The sequence below is a fragment of the Schistocerca gregaria genome, chromosome 1 (genome assembly GCF_023897955.1).
Source record: "Schistocerca gregaria isolate iqSchGreg1 chromosome 1, iqSchGreg1.2, whole genome shotgun sequence".
Taxonomy (NCBI): domain Eukaryota; kingdom Metazoa; phylum Arthropoda; class Insecta; order Orthoptera; family Acrididae; genus Schistocerca; species Schistocerca gregaria.
In genome coordinates this window covers 806270115-806290191 of record NC_064920.1, presented here as the reverse complement: position 1 = coordinate 806290191, position 20077 = coordinate 806270115, and the positions used below count along the sequence as shown (strand labels likewise).

General features: G+C 43.6%; 1 protein-coding gene across 2 annotated transcripts in view; it reads right to left on the bottom strand.

The window, feature by feature from the left end:
• The window catches only part of LOC126270443 (transcription factor HIVEP3), a 388605-nt gene that overhangs the window by 73077 nt on the left and 295451 nt on the right, over positions 1 to 20077 (bottom strand). For both annotated transcript variants that reach the window (XM_049974070.1, XM_049974071.1), the window contains exon 3: positions 8817 to 9373. In XM_049974070.1, the coding sequence (XP_049830027.1) occupies positions 8817 to 9373 (557 nt within the window). The remainder of the gene's footprint in view (positions 1 to 8816; positions 9374 to 20077) is intronic.

Below are 20077 nucleotides of genomic sequence, written 5' to 3'. Positions count from 1 at the left end.
AGGATATACAGCAGGCAGCTACGTACTACTTCACGCAGCAGGGCACATGTTTTACCAACAGGTGAATATCTTCAACCTAGTGGGTCGGTAGGGTGATTGCTTCATTGCTCACGGCGCTTTGACTGACTGGCATACAGATTCTGGACTGTTTGGCCGAGCAGTTCTAGGCGCTTCAGTCCGGAACTGCGCGACCGCTACGGTCGCCGGTTCGAATCCTGCCTTGGGCATGGATGTGTGTACTGTTCTTATGTTAGTTAGGTTTAAGTAGTTCTGAGTTCTAGGGGACTGATGACCTCAGGTGTTAAGTCCCATAGTGGTCAGAGCCATTTGAACGACAGTACGGCATCCATACAACAAGTTAATATTTGGAAAGCATATTAGACAACATATGTACGTTTTAAATATTCATTTATAAAATACGCGCACAGTAGACTGTTCACAGATAACGGCTAACTATATACGAAGGTAAGTCAATTATTATCCGCAATTTAGTTATATATTTTAGTTTATTTTGCCAGTACTGTCGTTTTACTTTTATGACGCATACTTTGTTTATTTGTTATTATATCTTTTTTCAATTTTGAAGCCGCTAGGTTAGTTTCGTTATCGCTGCCCTGCTGTTAATCATAGCTGCTCCGCTGTGTATTTGCACCAAAGAAGAGCAACGTTCAGTGATCCGTTTTTTTGTGGTCGGAAGGCGTATCAGGGGCCGAAATTCATCGAAGACTTTCGGTACAGTACGGGAACGGTATTTTGCCACAACGGAGTGTCTACTAATGGACTGAAAAATTCCGAAATGGTCGCACAAGTGTTGCGCACGATGAAGGAACCGGACGACCGTTTACCGCCACAAATTAAGATACCATTGAGCGTTTACGTGAAATGAGTCTCTTAGACAGACGATTAACTATTGACGAAGTGGCACATCGTCTGCAAATTAGTCACGGTTCTGCCTACGAAATCATCCTCAATAGACTTGGGCTTCATAAAGTTTGTGCAAGATGGGTCACAAAACAACTCACACACTTGCATAAACAAACGCTCTTGGACATCTAAAATAAACGTTTGGATCGCTATGGTAACAAAGGGGACAACTTCTTAAACAAGATAATTAACGGTGACGAAATATGGATCCATTATTACGAGCCGGAGAGTAAACGACAGAATATGGAATGGAAACATCCAAATTCGCTCTGCGAGAAAGAGTTCAAGACCCAACCGTCCGCGGGAAAAATGCTACGGTTTTTTTGGACGCACAAGGTCCAATACTGGAACATTACGGGGAAAGGGGTACAACAATAAACAGTGTACGTTACAGTGAGATGATTACTGACAGGCTAAAGCCTGCAATTCAAAGCAAACGCCAGGGATTGCTGTCAAAAGGTGTTTTGTTGCACGACAATGCCAGACCGCATACTGCTGCCCACACTGCTGAAACGCTCCAGAAACTCAAATTTGAAGTACTGGATCATCCTCCATACAGCTCCGATCTTGCCCCTTCTGACTGTCACTTGTTTGGGCCACTCAAACAGGCATTAAGGGGCTGTAGATTTGCCTCGGACGAAGCAGTGAAAGATGCGGTGCATTCCTGGCTCGCAGCTCAATCGAGAACCTTCTCTTATGAGGGTATCAGGAAGCTTGTACAACGATGGACCAAGTGCGTCGAAACGCAAGGAGACTATGTCGAAAAATGATATTCTTTTAAGTTTCCTATTTGATTACAATAAAATTTTATAACTACTTTGCGGATAATGGACGTACATTCAGCAAAGAGATACCGTATCACAGTTAACTTAACACAAAGCAGTGGACAGTCAGGCAGCCATAAAAATATTAAAAATATCTGACAATGAATCGAGTCCCCTTAAAAGAAGTTAAGTGTAGTATGTAATAATAAACTTACTTCGAAATGGGAGCAGGTGGTGGAACCAAAACAACGGCTGCTAGACTGCCACTGTACTCAATACTTGGTCGCTAAGCTTGTCTATGGGCAGTGGACAAGCAGGAAACATTATCAAGGCTAAGTATTCACACAGGGCTCACGAAAATGTTTGCAAACAATGTATGTATGTTTTTCAACTAAGTGCCTTAATTAAATGTACATCATGTATAAAGTAAATATAATACGTATTAAAACATTCATGCAAATGGTCGGCTTGTAGCCATTAAGACAACTTATTGTTTTTACACGATCCATCTATCTTTAAAATAAATAACGCAAACGCGATTTTTCTGCTAGCAGTGCAATTTAGGTGCATCTGTCGCCAAAACTATTAACACTCCGCTATAAATATATATTACAACAGCACCAAACACGCCCAAAAATTAACTATTGAAGTGGAAAATGCAATACATTTGACAGCTGGAAAACCACGTCTTTTTTTTGTACTGACCTGCAAGTCTACCGAATAGCAATCGGTACACATTGGCGACACTACTTCTGTATGACGCTGTTATCTGAGCAAATTACGAGGGGATATTAAAATCAAGATAGCGCTTATCTGTATCGTGTGACGCAGCTGTACGATCGCAGCTCCAATAGCAGGCCTCCACGGACGAAAGAACGGGCAACCTTGTTTCAGTGTAAGTTAGTCCGATGGGTGTTTATGCGATAACAAATTGCAAACTCGCCTTACGTTCACTATACAAGCATGTCATCCACGAGATACTAATAAATATTTTTCAGTTTTTAATTGTTACTAAAGAAATTCAACTCGATATAAAGACTAAGAAAAATGATTATTTTCAGAGTAGTTAGATAACATTAGCCGATGTTTGTTTTTCACGTAGCTAAACATCAGAAGATGATTTATGAATGTTTACTGCATTTATTTAATACCGTATTAAATCATGAGCGCTACTTTATAATAGTCGTTACGCTGCTATTTCCACACATGAAAACTGGAATACTCCTGCACGAGTCAAGTCTCCTCTGTGGATTTTTATACTGCGACAGTAAACACAGAAACAATTAATTGTTCGAGAACAAGAATTAATAATGGGGAAAAATTATTGCTATCTCCAACAATGTACGCCCATGGAACGATGTATATGGTATGTCTACGAGAGAGAATAAGGCAACTGTCAGACGAGAACTTTCTACGCCAATAATTTCTAGCGTCAATTTCTGCTTTTTTCCCACTTTATTTGGGGAAGCGAGGGCTTAATATTTGTACTGAAGATCGATGGACTACACTGTCTGAGTAGAATATTGGCTGTGGCACGCATTTCCAAAGCTGATTATTGTTATTCGCCAAAGGCGATTTTGCGGAAACCCTGAATTTGGATGGCAAGATGGAGTGTTCAACCTTCTTCCTTCTAAATGCGAGCCCATTCTGCTAATCTATGCACCTCTTGCTGGGTTCATAGTGCTTGAGACGCACAGTGGGAAAAGGCCGCATTAAAGCTGGTAGTGACTTTTCCAATTCCAGCTACGGTACAATCGATAGAAAGTTAATTAAGTTCTCCTTAGTTGTATTCACGCTGTTTTATAAGCATAACGAGAACGTCATACTCCTACCTTAGCTCTGGCCTATTCTGACCAGGTATAATACCATGCGTGTGGAATTAGCGAGAGCTCCTCATTATCCTTTTTCATTGAATTAACGACACGCTGTAGTAATATGTAACCACAGTTTCAGCCTTTATGAAACCTATGCGCATGCTATCAGGTATGAGTAGCTTATTACAGTAACAATCATCAGTGGACGACTGCACTGCACAACACTTGCATAGTACACAACATACTCCTAACGGAAAGAAACAACATAATTTGGGTGCTAACATTGAAGACGATCGTTATAGTCATAGTAGTAAAATACTCAAAGAAATTAACTGTTTCATTCCCTGGGTACCGAAACTGTAGATTTTAGTACTGATATTTACTATAGAACAAGTTGCAAGACGAGGATGAAAAGCGTATTCAGACTATTAATCACAGTATTTCCATGCGGCCTTTACCCACTATCCATTTAGATTCATTTGGAAACTCTGGTGATAAATTTACATTTTGAATACAACAAAAAAGTCATCTCATTCCAGAAGAAACCTTCGTCAGAATATAGGGGTCATCAACTGGTGAAGAGTTTGCACCGCTCATTAATCTCTGAAAGCAATCAGTTCGAAAGGAAACGTCAGCATCAGGAACATACATGATGAAATTACCCCACAGAACGCCGTAACACAAAATGCATTTTTCAGCGAGAAATTCGAAAACGCTGCCCTGCTGCAACACGTAGATCTCTCTCGAATCTTACCATAGCTGCTGGATGTTTATTAGCAGCGGTATCAGCTGCACTAATCTCTACTTTACGCAACATAACTGTTTTAATTATAGCAGGAATCGAGCAATGATTTTAACAACTGAGCGACTAGTAATCCCCCCACTCCCTATTCTTTAAAGAATCTAACGCCTCTGCATAAAACAGCTCCCATTATCAAACACTCGATGTGTATAGTGTGGGTAATTTGCGCTCTTTTCCAAGAAAGGCTAGTTCTTCACGCATCTCAATGTCGCTCAATTATATAATTTTGCTAGAGCATTCAGTGGTATATGTGGATATTGTTTGCAAACTGAGACAGCAGTAAAGAAGTAATGAATTAAAGTGTCATGCCTGTTTTTTTTTTTGTTTGTTTTTTTTTTTTTTTTTACTGCGCGAGCAGTACGGGGCGTCTACGAGAGAAAAAGTCTCGAAAAGGTTTGAAATTATCTATACAGTTTGCTGCAAGTCGATAAGTGCTCAGATTCTCAAGCGCCTTGAGTCACGCTACTAGCAGTCGAGTAGGTCGCCTCAGCATTTCCCTTGTCTTAAATGTACAGTTCCTTTTCCCTCTTAGAAGAAGATTGACAAGAAGAAAACTAAAAGCGTGGTAATTGGAGGAAAGGGGAGAAAATGCCGCACGAAAATAGGGGGAGAGGAAATAGAGCAAGTGAATAGCTTCAATTACTTGGGAAGTGTAATGATGGATGATACGTTTTGCTTAACAGAAATTAGAAAAAGAATTGCAATGGCCAAAAAAAGGATTCAAGAGGAAACAGAAATTACTTTGCGGACCACTAAACAAAGCTCTGAGGAAAAGATGCCAAATGTTACATCTGGAGCGTTGCACTGTATGGTGCGGAAGCCTGGACATTGAGGAAGGAAGATGAAAAAAGATTGCGAGATGTGGATATGGAGAAGAATGGAAAAAGTGAAATGGGAAGACCGAGTAAGAAATGAGGAAGTATTAAGAAGAGTTGGAGAAGAAAGAAATATGCTGAAAGTCATCGGAAAGAGAAAACGGAAATGGATTGGACATTGCTTTGCGGAGGGACTGTTTACTGAAGGAAGGAATAGAAAGAATGGTGGAGGTTAAGAGGAAGAGGAAAAATAAGATATCAAATGCTGGGAAATATCAAAGGAGACAAATATTCAGAAATGAAAAGACTGGCTATGGACAGATAAAAGTTGAAGAGGCTTAACCCATGACAAGACCTGCCGTAAGGCAGAATACCATACTACTATTAGTTTTTTCTCTTAATGTTGCGATGCTTCCGTCTCCATTTGCTGTTACTTCCCGCTTCTCAACTTTAAACGACCCACCAATCTCATTTCTGTTTCGTACCGCGCCTGTGCGGCTTCAGTAGTCACGTCTTATTAACTATTTACACCGTTTTCCCATTTGTGTTCGCGTTCGCGCTGCACGGACAAAGGTTATTATGGAATTTTTGTTAAGTAATTCCACGCAATATGTGACTCCCCCCCTTCCCAAGATTTTTATTGCACTTTACATGTTTCATTATTTTCGTAATCTTTGGTGCCCGGTCGTGATATTCGTTTTTTCAGGTCCCTTTTACAATTTTGACATGGAACCTTCGTTGCTATGACAACACTAGGGTGAGGGTGACCTCAGATGATTACGTTATTTTGTAAATAACGTCCAGTTCCACTCCGTCTACAGTCCACAAGTGGCCCATTGGGACCATCCGACCGCCGTGTCATCCTCCGAGGAGGATGCGGATAGGAGGGGCACGGGGTCAGCACGCCGCTCTCCCGGTCGTTATGATGGTATTCTTGACCGAAGCCGCGACTATCCGGTCGAGTAGCTCCTCATTGCCATCACGGGGCTGAGTGCATGGCGGCCTGGATGGTCACCCATCCAAGTGCCGACCACACCAGATAGCGCTTAACTTCGGTGATCTCACGGAACCGGTGTATCCACTGCGACAAGGCTGTTGCCATAAATAACGTCCTCTTCTGTCTTTTAATTTGTTGTAATTTAGAAATTTTAGGAGCATAGTTCCTTATCCAATATTTCAGACTTGAGGGCCGACTACCATTCATGTCTGACAGAACTTTTTTTTATTATTATTATTACAGTTTACACCAGATGATGTAACTTCAAGTGTATACAATTACAGATTGTGGATTAAACAACTGTTCTACGTTTTCTTCATTTTTCAAAATGGACTTGCATAGTCGCGGCTGTCCCATACGAACAACTCTTTTACTGACTGCACGACAGCGGCAACATATACGGAAAATAACTTGGGAACAATTACACATCATTGCTTGCCAGCAGTATTGATATGGAATGGCTCACCAACGGAGTCGTTCGCAATGACAGTTGTTGTCATACCTGTGTACAGCAATTTCAAGATGAAAATAAATTTCTGCGATTAAAATTTTCGCCGAAGCTGTACAGTTTACCCACTCAAATCCGTTAGTGGGGTTAATAAAGGCAATGTAAGAAGGTCTATTTTGATTCCTGTACTACCTGAAGCAGACGAGCTGTGAAAAGCATATCTAGGGTTTCTCTAGGAGTAATTCGTCCACTAAGCGTATAGCACGATTTGCGAGAATTCGAGTAATTAGCTTACCCAAACTAGACAGCATCGATATTCCGCGGAGACTACTGTAGTCTCTGCAGCATCCTTTCTGAATTATGGGAATCACTCGACTATTTCTGAAATCAGCATGAAGTTTCTTCCGTGTTCCGGATTTCAACAGTCCGCTCCTGTATGTGGTTTATGACCTTTTTGAAATATTTCACTGGTCTATCATTAGGACCTGTGTTCTTGTGTTGCTCTGCTTGATCGACAGCACGCTTAACTTCGTCCATTGTTGGTGGAAGCTTGCCCAAGTTATCCTTTGTTGGGTGCTTGTTCTATTAAGTAGAGCACCTGTTCATCAATAACTAGTTTGCTAATTCAGAAGCTTTTCAATATGTTCCTTTTACTTATTCATGATGGAACACTGATCTTTTAGAAGTGTATTCTTGCCACTGGATCAAATTGGATTTCTACCAAAGGTAGTTGGAGCGTAAATCTCTTTTGTGACTTGGAAGAACTGTCGCATATCTTTGTGTGCAAGATATATGAACTCTTTAGCTCTTGTTATCCACCATGCATTCTTCAGCGCACATGTCTTTCTTTTTACTTTAAAGATATACATCATACACTTTGTAGCCTCATCACTTGGACTGTGTTGAACGCTTACTGTCAGATTACGCCTATTAATGATTAGATCATGGCATGAAATATTGAGTTCCAAACTTTATTGTTGCCCTGGAAGGCGTCCTGCAACTGTGCCCGTTTTAGCCGTTTAGTCATAAAGAGAGAACCCTTGTTCGTTGCTGGAGTTTGTATCGTCCACAGCATGGGAGTTAGTTTAGCGATACACTATAAATAAGCGGCGAAATTTTTGAAGAAACACTGCATGTTTGTCCACGCGATGCTACTCACAATCGAATGCGATAGTTATCAGTATTCCTGGAAAACACTGTAGCATTCTATACACAAATGGCTGTAGGAATTCAGGATAACAAAACTGAAAAAACGGATATGTATGATGTATGATGCCTTGGGCGTTAGAAAGTTTAAAAAAATGAGCAGCAGGGATAAGATCACTTTTGACTCATGCTTCTGTGGCTCTCTGTGTGACTGTCAGTCACGTAATTCGGTTACGAATTATTATTTCACAATGTTTCAGATTAATGTGTCGTATACAGCGGCTACATGCAGACTTACTGTGCACTGGTAACATGGTGAAATAAGACCTCTGCGTTTTCTACGACGTTACTGGCTTGTTTTCCTCACGCAACCTGTGGCTGTACCAACTATGGCAAACGCGCTTCGGCTGCAGAGCGAAGGCGCATCAACTACGTACCGTTACGAATAGTGGTATGAGGTATTTCATAAAATGAGACGAGTTAACTCCATAAAGAATATATGTTGAAATGGGTGTGCACAAGAGTTTCGTTTCAAAACGAAATACAAGTTACACTTAATGTTAGAGATAGATAGATAGAGAGAGAGAGAGAGAGAGAGAGAGAGAGAGAGAGAGAGAGAGAGAGAAAGGGGGGGGGGAGATTAGTGACGACAAGGTGGTTGTAGTAAGACCGACTACCATAATATCCAAATACATCAAAAATAAACGCAAGATGTATCTATTTCAAGAAGCAGATAAAAATTAGCTCGAAGCCTTCCTAAGGGACATTCTCCACTCCTTCAATCTGAAGATGTAAGCGCAGACCAGATGTGGTTTGGAGCACACAAATAGTACTGACAGTAATTTATTTGGAACATATCTCTTAATTGCTAAGAGATGGTACTGATCCCCCATGGTATATAAAACGGTCAGAACACCGTTGTAGAAGCAACGGAAAACACATACCAAATACAATACGCTTGGAAGTCCCCTTCTGGAGCATTGCTGTGCGGTGTGGGATCTGCGTAAGATAGGATTGACTGAGAACATCGGAGTAGGATTTAATGGAAAACCGAGTTCAGGAGCTTGTGTAAGCTTGGTGTTACAAAGCGTCCGGCAACGACTTACCTGAGAGCCCGGAGCCGGCCGGGAGTCGCGGCTGTCTGCGTCGGCGTAGTCGTCGGCGCTGTCGCCGTCGCCGTCTCCCTCTCCGGAGGCGGCAGAGGCGGAGGCGGCGGAGGCGGCGGGCGACGTGGGCGGCGACTCGGGAGGCTGCGCGGGCTGGGGGTGGGCGCCGGCGCCGGCGCCGCCCTCCTCCAGGCGCAGCGAGTGCGCGCGCGACCGGCAGTGCTTGTACAGGTTGGAGCGCGTCTTGAAGGCGAAGCCGCACGGCCGGCAGGGGAACGGCCGCTCGCCCGTGTGCGCGCGCACGTGCTTCTGCAGCACGCTGGGCTTGGCGCACGCCAGCCGGCAGTAGGGGCAGGCGTACCGGCCCGCCGCCTCTTCCGCCGCCTGCGCCTGCCCCTGCACGCGGCCGTCCAGCTCCTCGGCCGCCTCCGCCGCCTTCTTGAACTTCTTGTGCAGGTAGCGCACTTCCTGCTGCTGCGGCGACTTGTCCCTCTGCGCTGGGGACACGGCCTCGTGGCTGCCGTTAGGTGCCCGGGGTTCCGCGACCACAGCCTCCTCTGTAACACGCATCAACTCCTCATCCAGGTCATCTTGTGGTGGGCGTCGGATGGTAGTTCTAGTGCAATTATCTCATCCCCTCTTTCCCTTTCCCATTCGCCAATGTTTCATCAGAAGAATGATTCTCTAAAACTCTCCGCCACACACAACGCCTTCCTTGTAGTGTCTGTCACTGGTGTTTGCCTACCATCTCCGGAGCGCTCCCGCATTTACTAAACGATCTGACGAAACACCTCCCACTTCCCCACACCCCTCCATTAACGGATGATCAATACTACAAAAAGTGTCACACGAGAGGTTTGTAAGCCACCTGTGTTATGTATCAATTCCTCTTTAAGATTCTTCCATTGAATTTCAGCTTGATTTTTGCTAGCCGGCCACGGTGGCCGAGCGGTACTAGGCGCTTCAGTCCGGAACTGCGCGACTGCTACGGTCGCAGGGCGAATCCTCCGTCAGGCATGCATGTGTGTCATGTCCTTAGGTTAGTTAGGTTTAAGTAGTTCTACGCTACTGGCCATTAAAATTGCTACACCAAGAAGAAATGCAGATGATAAACGGGTATTCATTAGACGAATACTAGAACTGACATGTGATTACATTTTCACGTAATTTGGGCGCATAGATGCTGACAAATCAGTTCCCAGAACAGCCACCTCTGGCCGTAATAACGGCCTTGATACGCCTGGGCATTGAGTCAAACAGAGCTTGGATGGCGTGTACAGGTTCAGCTGCCCATGCAGCTTCAACACGATACAACAGTTCATCAAGAGCAGTGACTGGCGTGTTGTGACGAGCCAGTTGCTCGGCCACCATTGACCAGACGTTTGCAATTGGCGAAAGATCTGGAGAATGTGCTGGCCAGGGCAGCAGTCGAACATTTTCTGTATCCAGAAAGGCCCGTACAGGACCTGCAACATGCGGTCGTACATTATCCTACTGAAATGTAGGGTTTTGCAGGAATCGAATGAAGGGTAGAGCCACGGGTCGTAACACATCTGAAATGTAACGTCCGGTGTTCAAAGTGCCATCAATGCGAACAAGAGGTGACAGAGACGTGTAACAAATGGCACCCCATACCGTCACGCCGTGTGATGCGCCAGTGGCGACGACGAATACACGCTCCCAATGTGCGTTAACCGTGATGTCGCCAAACACGGATGCGACCATCATGATGCTGTAAGCAGAACCTCAATTCATCCGAAAAAATGACATTTTGCCATTCGTGCACCCAGGTTCGTTGTTGAGTACACCATCGCAGGCGCTCCTGTCTGTGATGCAGCGTCAAGGGTAAACGCAGCCATGGTCTCCGAGCTGATAGTCCATGCTGCTGTAAACGTCGTCGAAATGTCCGTGAACGTGATGGTACGCATTTCTCCTCCTTACACGAGTCATCACAATATTTCACCAGGCAACGCCGGTCAACTGCTGTTTGTGTATGAGAAATCGGTTGGAAACTTCCCTCGTGTCAGTAAGTTGTAGGTGTCGCCACCGGCGCCAACTTTGTGTGAATGCTCTGAAAAGCTAATCACTTGTATATCACAGCATCTTCTTCCTGTCGGTTAAATTTCGCGTCTGCACCACGTCATCATCGTGGCGTAGCAATTTTAATGGCCAGTAGTGTAAGTTCTATGGTACTAATGACCTCACATGTTAAATCTCATAGTGCTCAGAGCCATTTGAACAATTTTTTTGACATTTGCTTTTTCTATACAATATTTTTATGTAGTCATCCCATATTTAGTCAGTCCGGTCGGTAACACCCACGTGTCTTAGGGTTGTTACTGTTTCGAATAACTTATCGCGACCAAAGAATAAATCTCTTGGATTACGCTGTCGGCGAACTGTTTCTCTTCGCCTTTTTACGTGCTCTACGTTACTTTTGTTTCCGCTCAGTGTGAACTGCCGGCCCTTGCTCCAATCAGAGATATTCCGCAGATCTTCCTGCATTTCACTACAGTCTACTGACGCTGTTACCTATCACAGGCTAATAGCCTCATGGAACTTCCGACGACATATATTCCATAAAGTAACGGCCTTATCACATTTCATTTGGGCTACTTCCGGAAATACGCTTACATCTGTCGCTTTTGTTCCATTAAGAACAACATGTTGAATTGTTCTAAAAAAAGTCTTCAGTCCAACTGAAAATCATGGCGATATTCGGTAAGCACGTATTTTCATCACAACACAACAGTATGGAAATGTATCGAATGCCTTTGGGAAGCCCACGGCAGTTGAATTCATGGACGGAAAGAGCGAGCTTTGTTTCACGAGATTTGTGCTTATGGTATCCATTTTAACTTCTATAGAAGTGTTTTTGTTTTTCAACGTCATAATGCGTCAATAAAAAACATGTTCCGTAGTTTTACTATAGATTGACGTCAACTATATATGTCTATAATTATATGCATCTATCCGGCGACACTAATTTTACACAGTAATTGCGAGAGCCCTTTTCCAATCGCTTGGTCTGTTACGTTCCAGCGAGCTACAATATGCTGCTGCTGCTACTACTACTAGAGCGGGAGCGAGTTTTTTCGCGGAATCCCTATACAGGGTGATTCAGTCATGATGATACAGAATTTCAGGGATGATGGGCAAGGGTAAATGTGTCAGTTTGAGGTAAGGACCCTGGCACGAAAACAAAATAGTCTAACGTTACAAGCTCAAATCGTTCTCGTCCATCCGACTGTTCACTACTCTTACTGTTAAGCTCTTCTCTTTCCAAATTTGGGGAGGGGGTAATATGGACCAAAACAAGAAAGACGTTACGGTTATAAAGGCATTGTGGTTTGATAAAACAATTGCTGCAACGAAAATTTCTATAGTGACAGACTATGACTCTCTGTAGAAAAAACAATTACTTTGTGTTCAAAATCATTGCGAAATAAATGACAGAGGGTTGTTCAGCTAAAGAAAAGCAAATTGTATTGTCGATGCGTTATGACTCATGTTGACATTTCCAAACAAAATATTTTATAGCTACCAGCTAAAATTCGATGCAGAAGAACATTGCGTAGGCTTGCAAACCACAAGCTGAATCGTCCTTGTTCGGAAGTTGTTAATTTCTGAAGACAAATCAGCACGGTTACGAAAAAGTGAGAAGGCGAATCGGTATTTCGTACAGAATAAGCAACAAGTAAAAATATTTGGAGGAGTGATATACACTCCTGGAAATTGAAATAAGAACACCGTGAATTCATTGTCCCAGGAAGGGGAAACTTTATTGACACATTCCTGGGGTCAGATACATCACATGATCACACTGACAGAACCACAGGCACATAGACACAGGCAACAGAGCATGCACAATGTCAGCACTAGTACAGTGTATATCTACCTTTCGCAGCAATGCAGGCTGCTATTCTCCCATGGAGACGATCGTAGAGATGCTAGATGTAGTCCTGTGGAACGGCTTGCCATGCCATTTCCACCTGGCGCCTCAGTTGGACCAGCGTTCGTGCTGGACGTGCAGACCGCGAAAGACGACGTTTCATCCAGTCCCAAACATGCTCAAAGGGGGACAGATCCGGAGATCTTGCTGGCCAGGGTAGTTGACTTACACCTTCTAGAGCACGTTGGGTGCCACGCGATACATGCGGACGTGCATTGTCCTGTTGGAACAGCAAGTTCCCTTGCCTGTCTAGGAATGGTAGAACGATGGGTCGATGACGGTTTGGATGTACCGTGCACCATTCAGTGTCCCCTCGACGATCACCATAGGTGTACGGCCAGTGTAGGAGATCGCTCCCCACACCATGATGCCGGGTGTTGGCCCTGTGTGCCTCGGTCGTATGCAGTCCTGATTGTGGCGATCACCTGCACGGCGCCAAACACGCATACGACCATCATTGGCACCAAGGCAGAAGCGACTCTCATCGCTGAAGACGACACGTCTCCATTCACGCCTGTCGCGACACCGCTGGAGGCGGGCTGCACGATGTTGGGGCGTGAGCGAAAGACAGCCTAACGGTGTGCGGGACCGTAGCCCAGCTTCATGGAGACGGTTGCGAATGGTCCTCGCCGATACCCCAAGAGCAACAGTGTCCCTAATTTGCTGGGAAGTGGCGGTGTGGTCCCATACGGCACTGCGTAGGATCCTACGGTCTTGGCGTGCATCCGTGCGTCGCTGCGGTCCGGTCCCAGGTCGACGGGCGCGTGCACCTTCCGCCGACCACTGACGACATCATCAATGTACTGTGGAGACCTCACGCCCCACGTGTTGAGCAATTCGGCGGTACGTCCACCCGGCCTCCCGCCTGCCCACTATACGCCCTCGCTCAAAGTCCGTCAACTGCACGTACGGTTCACGTCCACGCTGTCGCAGCATGCTACCAGTGTTAAAGACTGCGATGGAGCTCCGTATGCCACGGCAAACTGGCTGACACTGACGGCGGCGGTGCACAAATGCTGCGCAGCTAGCGCCATTCGACGGCCAACACCGCGGTTCCTGGTGTGTCCGCTGTGCCGTGCGTGTGATCATAGCTTGTACAGCCCTCTGGCAGTGTCCGGAGCAAGTATGGTGGGTCTGACACACCGGTGTCAATGTGTTCTTTTTTCCATTTCCAGGAGTGTATTATACGAATTAATGTGTAGGTAAATCTAAGGTGTTAATATCTTGTGAAACCTCATCCTGTAAAGATTTTTTTGAGTTTACTGAAATATACCTTACGGTTTGTTGCTTGTTAAGGCTAGCTCAGTGAAAGACGTTGGATTTATGACTAAATTTTACGTAATTCATTTTAAATGTGAGATGGTCGTTGTAACGTGGTAGTACTTTATCAAGCAACATTTCAGATAACTAACGTAATATAGGGTCAAATTTCGTAAATATTGTTTCCAACAGCTCGTCCAGTCTCCGTTACGAAGTGGGTAGTTGCGATTACGATTAGGTGCAACATACTATTTGGGCATTTGCAGTGACGTGAGTTCAACGGAACAATTAATTCAGAGTTAGTTTTAATTTTGGGTAGGGATTATCCTTTCTTTTGGGCCCTTGGGAACGTTAACTTGGCTGTTAGCGACAGTAGTTCGCACGAGTCCCTTCGACTAACGACGTTTATTTTGTAGCCTGACAGACTTGTTTTCATAAGTTTGCGTGACTGAGGCCGCAGAAAAGATTCACAGTGCTTGCTTCAAATTGGTTTCTGAGTCTGCCATGCTGGCTTAAGGGTTAGCCATTCTCCACTGGCATTAAGTATTCTCTCATCACCATTATGTTGGAAATTATACTACGAGACGAAAACTGTCACGAGGGGCAGGTTTCAGATTATTTCCATTAGATTTCAGGTGATTTCTATTTGTGGGAAACGGACGACCAATTATGCCGCACTGAAGTAAAAAAACAGATCTTTGTGCACTTCAGGTATGACTGCCTGAAAGGCCATAATTTTTATGAACACTTTCGACAGTTCCTTGGAGATATTGAGGACTTGCTGCCCTGCCGGCGAATCCAACACCCTCTGAGGTACAGGTATTGCTTGATAGTGGTACTGGTTTCTGACATCGGACGTCTGTGATCCAAAGTGATCAAGAAGGTGTTCTTCCAGAACGGAAAACTTATAATAATACTGAAGTGCGCTGCTTCGCGCGGGGGTGGTGTTCTTATTAGTTATACCCGTTTAAGACGAGTGTTGTGGCATAGCGGAAGTGCCTGTGATTGGCAGGCAGAGGTCTCGTTTTGATCGTGATGTGTGATGGAAGTCATCTCGTAGAATCTAGTGTCCGCGTCTTTCCAACACGGTATTTCGACGTCGTCACTCGGCGTCTTCATTAGGTCTTTCCTAAGACTGAAGCTCGTGATGAGAGCGCCGAGTTACTACGTCCAAATATCGTATTGGAAAGACGCGGACCACCGGAAGTACACTAGATACTACGAGATGACAACGCATCGCCAGGAAAATGTAAGAAATTATACTTGATGGAAGTGTTTAAATGACTTAGCGGCGCGTTCAGCTATTATTTTTCCATCACTGCTTTAGGATTGTATAATGTTAGTTGTCGTCCATTATCAAGAATTTTACAAAAAAAAAAAAAAAAAAAAAAAAAAATTATCGCTGGCACTTCAGGCCATGGAGGTCTCTGCACCTGTGAATATTTAAATAGCGGCAGCAGTTATTGTGCCTATGAGACCACGAGTCGTAATTACCATTAAATTAAAAACACCACCCCAGTCAGTACGTCAGCACGTGGCAGTTTTAAAAATTACACACATTTCACGTCCCATCGCATTTTATGTCATTCAATACGGTGCGGCCATAACGTGTATGTTGAGTGCGAAGGGAGGTGAAATGTATGTAGTTTTTCTAACTGTGACGCGCTTCTGTACTAACGGGACCAGGGATATTAATTACGACTACCGCTTTCATACGCACAATAACGTTGGACGCTATTTAAACACACGCAGGTGCAGTGACCTGTATGGCGTAAAGTGCCATCGATAAACTTTTTTGTAAAATACTTGATAATGGGCTAAGATCGACACTGTAAAATCACCAAAAGAAAAATGACAACTGAAGGCGACACTAGAAGCAATCATTTAAACAATTTATCGAAGCCGCGCAACCACACTCAATCAAAATTTTTGAAGTGAGATTTTGTGACAGTTATTAAAAGCCAATTAATTGCATCTGTTTCTGAAGAAACGTGAACAAGTACATCTGCAAAACACTGCGAAGTAAACATGGCATACTTTGGGGTGAATTGAGTGACGAAGGTGTCTGTTTTGTATCTGTGCAGATCGTCTGTGAAAGGGATCACCTGGGGGAGGAATAGTCGTTTTTCGGGATGCACGTTTTCCGTGCCAGTGGTCGCACCTCCAAATCTTTATGAGAGCAGTGAAGCAGTTAGAGTGGTAGGGCGGTACCGAAGGGGTGGTGAGATGGCCCACCACCAAGGGCGCGCCGGCCGCGGTGGACTCGCGGTTAAGGCGCTCAGTCTGGAACCGCGCGACTGCTATGGTCGCAGGTTCGAATCCTGCCTCGGGCATGGATGTGTGTGATGTCCTTAGGTTAGTTAGGTTTAAGTAGTTCTAAGTTCTAGGGGACTGATGACCAAAGATGTTAAGTCCCATAGTGCTCAGAGCCATTTGAAGCCAACCAATGGCGCAGTCACAGTACGCAAAAACTGACTGAAAAAAAAAAAAAACAAGGAAGACAAGGCAGTCTAATAATTTACCGCGAGAGAAACGTGGTCCTCCTACCCCCTCAGCCTATGAGGCGGCTTTCCTTCGGCCAGCGACTGTAAACACTGTCTGTTGTTCGTCCCAACAGCATCGTAACGGAACGACTACCACCGTACAGACGTCTCTATCTTTGTTTATGTGCCAACTGTGGACTTGATTCAATCACTGGGACAACCGAATCGTTTTAGGCCGATTGGTCAGTCAATTGTTTTTCGTTCAATCGGGTTTTCCATACATAAAAAACTACCGAATGTAAGTAGTCCCAGCGGCCATGTCAGCTGTATGAATGTTTCCACGCACTCCCTGGGTTTGAGCACTATCATTTACATACTTTTAAGACTTTTCGTTTACACGCGAACCACGACTAGGGTAGCCAATTTTTTGGACACAAATAACGTATATTATTACAATAAGACGTGAGTAAAAAGTTTCTAAAAATGGAGCATTTCCAAACTTTATGAATTTATTTGAATACGAATTTATCTTACTTTAGCATTAAATGTGGATTTTTTGTTGATTTTAATACGTTAATAACTCATGCCGCATTACAACAACACATTTAAAGAAGTGAACAATTACTACTTTATTTAAATCTATTGAACTTCTATTTCTCTTTCCGCTTGTTTGCGGCCACCACCGATAACCATTTCAGCAAATGAGGTGACAGCAACAGAGAGCATATAAAACATATTTTTTTTTTAAATTGTTGGCTGACTTAATCACTTGCTTTTCAAACAAATACTGTCACTTGTCGAAAGCATTTTTGTGCGAAATATTTGTCATCATATGTCAATTTCCTTTCGGTTGGGTTGTTTTGGGGAAGGAAACCAGACAGCGAGGTCATCGGTCTCATCGGATTAGGGAAGGAAGTCGGCCGTGCCCTTTCAAAGGAACCATCCCGGCATTTGCCTGGAGCAATTTAGGGAAATCACGGAAAACCTAAATCAGGATGGTCGGACGCGAGATTGAACCGTCGTCCTCCAGAGTGAGAGTCCAGGGTCTAACCACTGCGCCACCTCGCTCAGTCCAATTTCCTTTGACTGCCTTTAATTTATGTAGTTTCATAATATGAATCATCCTTGCCGATACTTTATGCCGCACTAAAATTATCTTTAGCGTAACTTTTTTTTTATACAGAGCTTTGATTTCTTCCATTTCCACCCGTTGATCGTTTCATCACTCTGCTCCACGCACGAAGTTCATTATTAAGAGAACGCCTAGCCATAAATATGCACGAAAAAATGAACTGAATGCTACTTATTGACACTCAATAAAAAGCAAATACAAGAACCGCAATAATAGCAACGTCAGGCGATAACAGAATAGAGGACAGTCAACAACACTGATTAACAAAGGCAAAACGATCGATTTTCTTCGCTCGTAACATGCACCAGACAGCATTGACTGCTTTCATTCTGTTGCTGCCACAGAACCGTTCCACTAAAAGAAATCAATAAATAGTCCAATCGATTCGTAAGTGTACTACCGACTGAATCCATTGTTTTTATTCCATTGCTTCCATCACCACTACTGGTTTGTACAGTTGCCGCCTACACAAGTCGTTCATATTCAAAAGTAGCTTTTTATGGCTCTGTACTGCGCTACTGTATTGTATACTCTGTTCATCATAAGAATAAACCTGATGTAAACATTACGCCATGTATTCTTCCGCTAATCTCAACGGATTTTGTTTCACGTGGAGCGGAAGCCATGCTGTGACCAGTTGAGACAAGTACGATCATTAAAGTACGTTTTGTGCTGTATTACAGGCACATAGACCGGGCGATACTGCGTGACAAAAGCTTCACCGGCGCATTAAACTTTGACACACTAGCCAGCCAGCTGGTCCAACTAACCTGCAATGGCTGGCCGGAGTGGCCGTGCGGTTCTAGGCGCCACAGTCTGGAACCGCGAGACTGCTACGGTCGCAAGTTCGAATCCTGCCTCGGGCATGGACGTGTGTGATGTCCTTAGGTTAGTTAGGTTTAAGTAGTTCTAAGTTCTAGGGGACTGATGACATCAGAAGTTGAGTCCCATAGTGCTCAGAGACATTTTGTTATTTAACCTGCAATGATGTGAGCAGTTGCAGTTCAGACGTAAAAAGAGATGGGCAAAGAAAAAATACAGCTTCCACTGTCATTTAATTTTTTAAAGGGAATGAAATAGTATTCGGCAAAATTTCAGCCTTACCGCGCGCTTCTTACATGACCACACGGAAAGCATAAAAATGCTCTCGTTCTCACCTGACACACTATTCTAATTACAAACAGCAGTGATGAAAATTCCTAACTTATACACAGAGTAATTTTTCTGAGCGAGCTATGTGTGATGCAAAAGCATACTGCAGGGATTTCACCGTACTGTTTAATACTGAACCCACTGAACGTATTAATTACAGACAGTCGTCTGGTAATCTCTTAGCTCCTTCCTTATCCGAAACCGAAAATACATTTCAGTTCTGGAACTGTCATCTGCTACATTGATAACGAGTCGATCAAAAACAGAATCCGTGAAGTCAACCAGGCGCCGCATTTTCTCTTTTTTTATGACATACCGTTCCATATCCCGCCACGTACGCCAGTGACAGTGGCATGTGAAAAAGCTGCGTGCATTATTTCCATTATGTCTGTTAGCTTAACAGTCTTGTTATTTCTGCCAAATCTCTTAACTTGGCTCCAGATCAGTACTGTTGGGCTAATATCGTAATGGCACAGTGGAATGTGTAAAAATTCAGCACTTGTATGAAGTGCTCGGTGCTGTGAAAGTGATTTTTTTTCATGTTTCTACGACACTCATCAACATCTGTGGTATAAAACAATGAACATAGCCCAAATAAAGAGTAGAGTTTTTCATTTTTGCCTTAAAAATTAAGTTGCTATGTCTTTATCTAAACAACCTTTATCAAAAGTGTTTCATAAAATATCGATAATTAAGAGTTTATATTTGAAATGAAAACAGGAACTGCTGGTGCAATATGTAATTAGAAAAAAGAAGACTTGCATTATTCATAAAAAATAATTATGAATTTTACAACTGCGTGATGTAGGTATTTAAAATAGAACGAGAAAAAAGGACTCATGCGACACTTGAACCAGCAAACCATGACATGCAATTCCGCTGCACATCCAGTATGCATGTGTGTCTCAGTTGTGTCTAATACAGTCCTTCGGAAAACTTCAAAGCCGATTATCTCTGCAAATTTATGAAAAACCATTAAGAACAACCTATTCCTCGGCACTTTTTAACCGTGTTCCACAGCCCACAGCGCGTTTTATTACGGAACAGGAAGCAGCCTCACTTTCATACTGCGTATTAACAGCGCGACAACAGAGCACAACAGAAGAGATTATGTTACTGTATTTTGGAAATAAAAACTACATCGCTAAAGCGTAATCGACGAAAACGCTGATGGCTGTAAATACATTTGAATATCTTACAGTTTCATTTTGACGTAACTTAGTAATAAGATATCTAATACCTAAGTAGGACCTACTTCCAAGAGCGCAACAACACCAGTGTA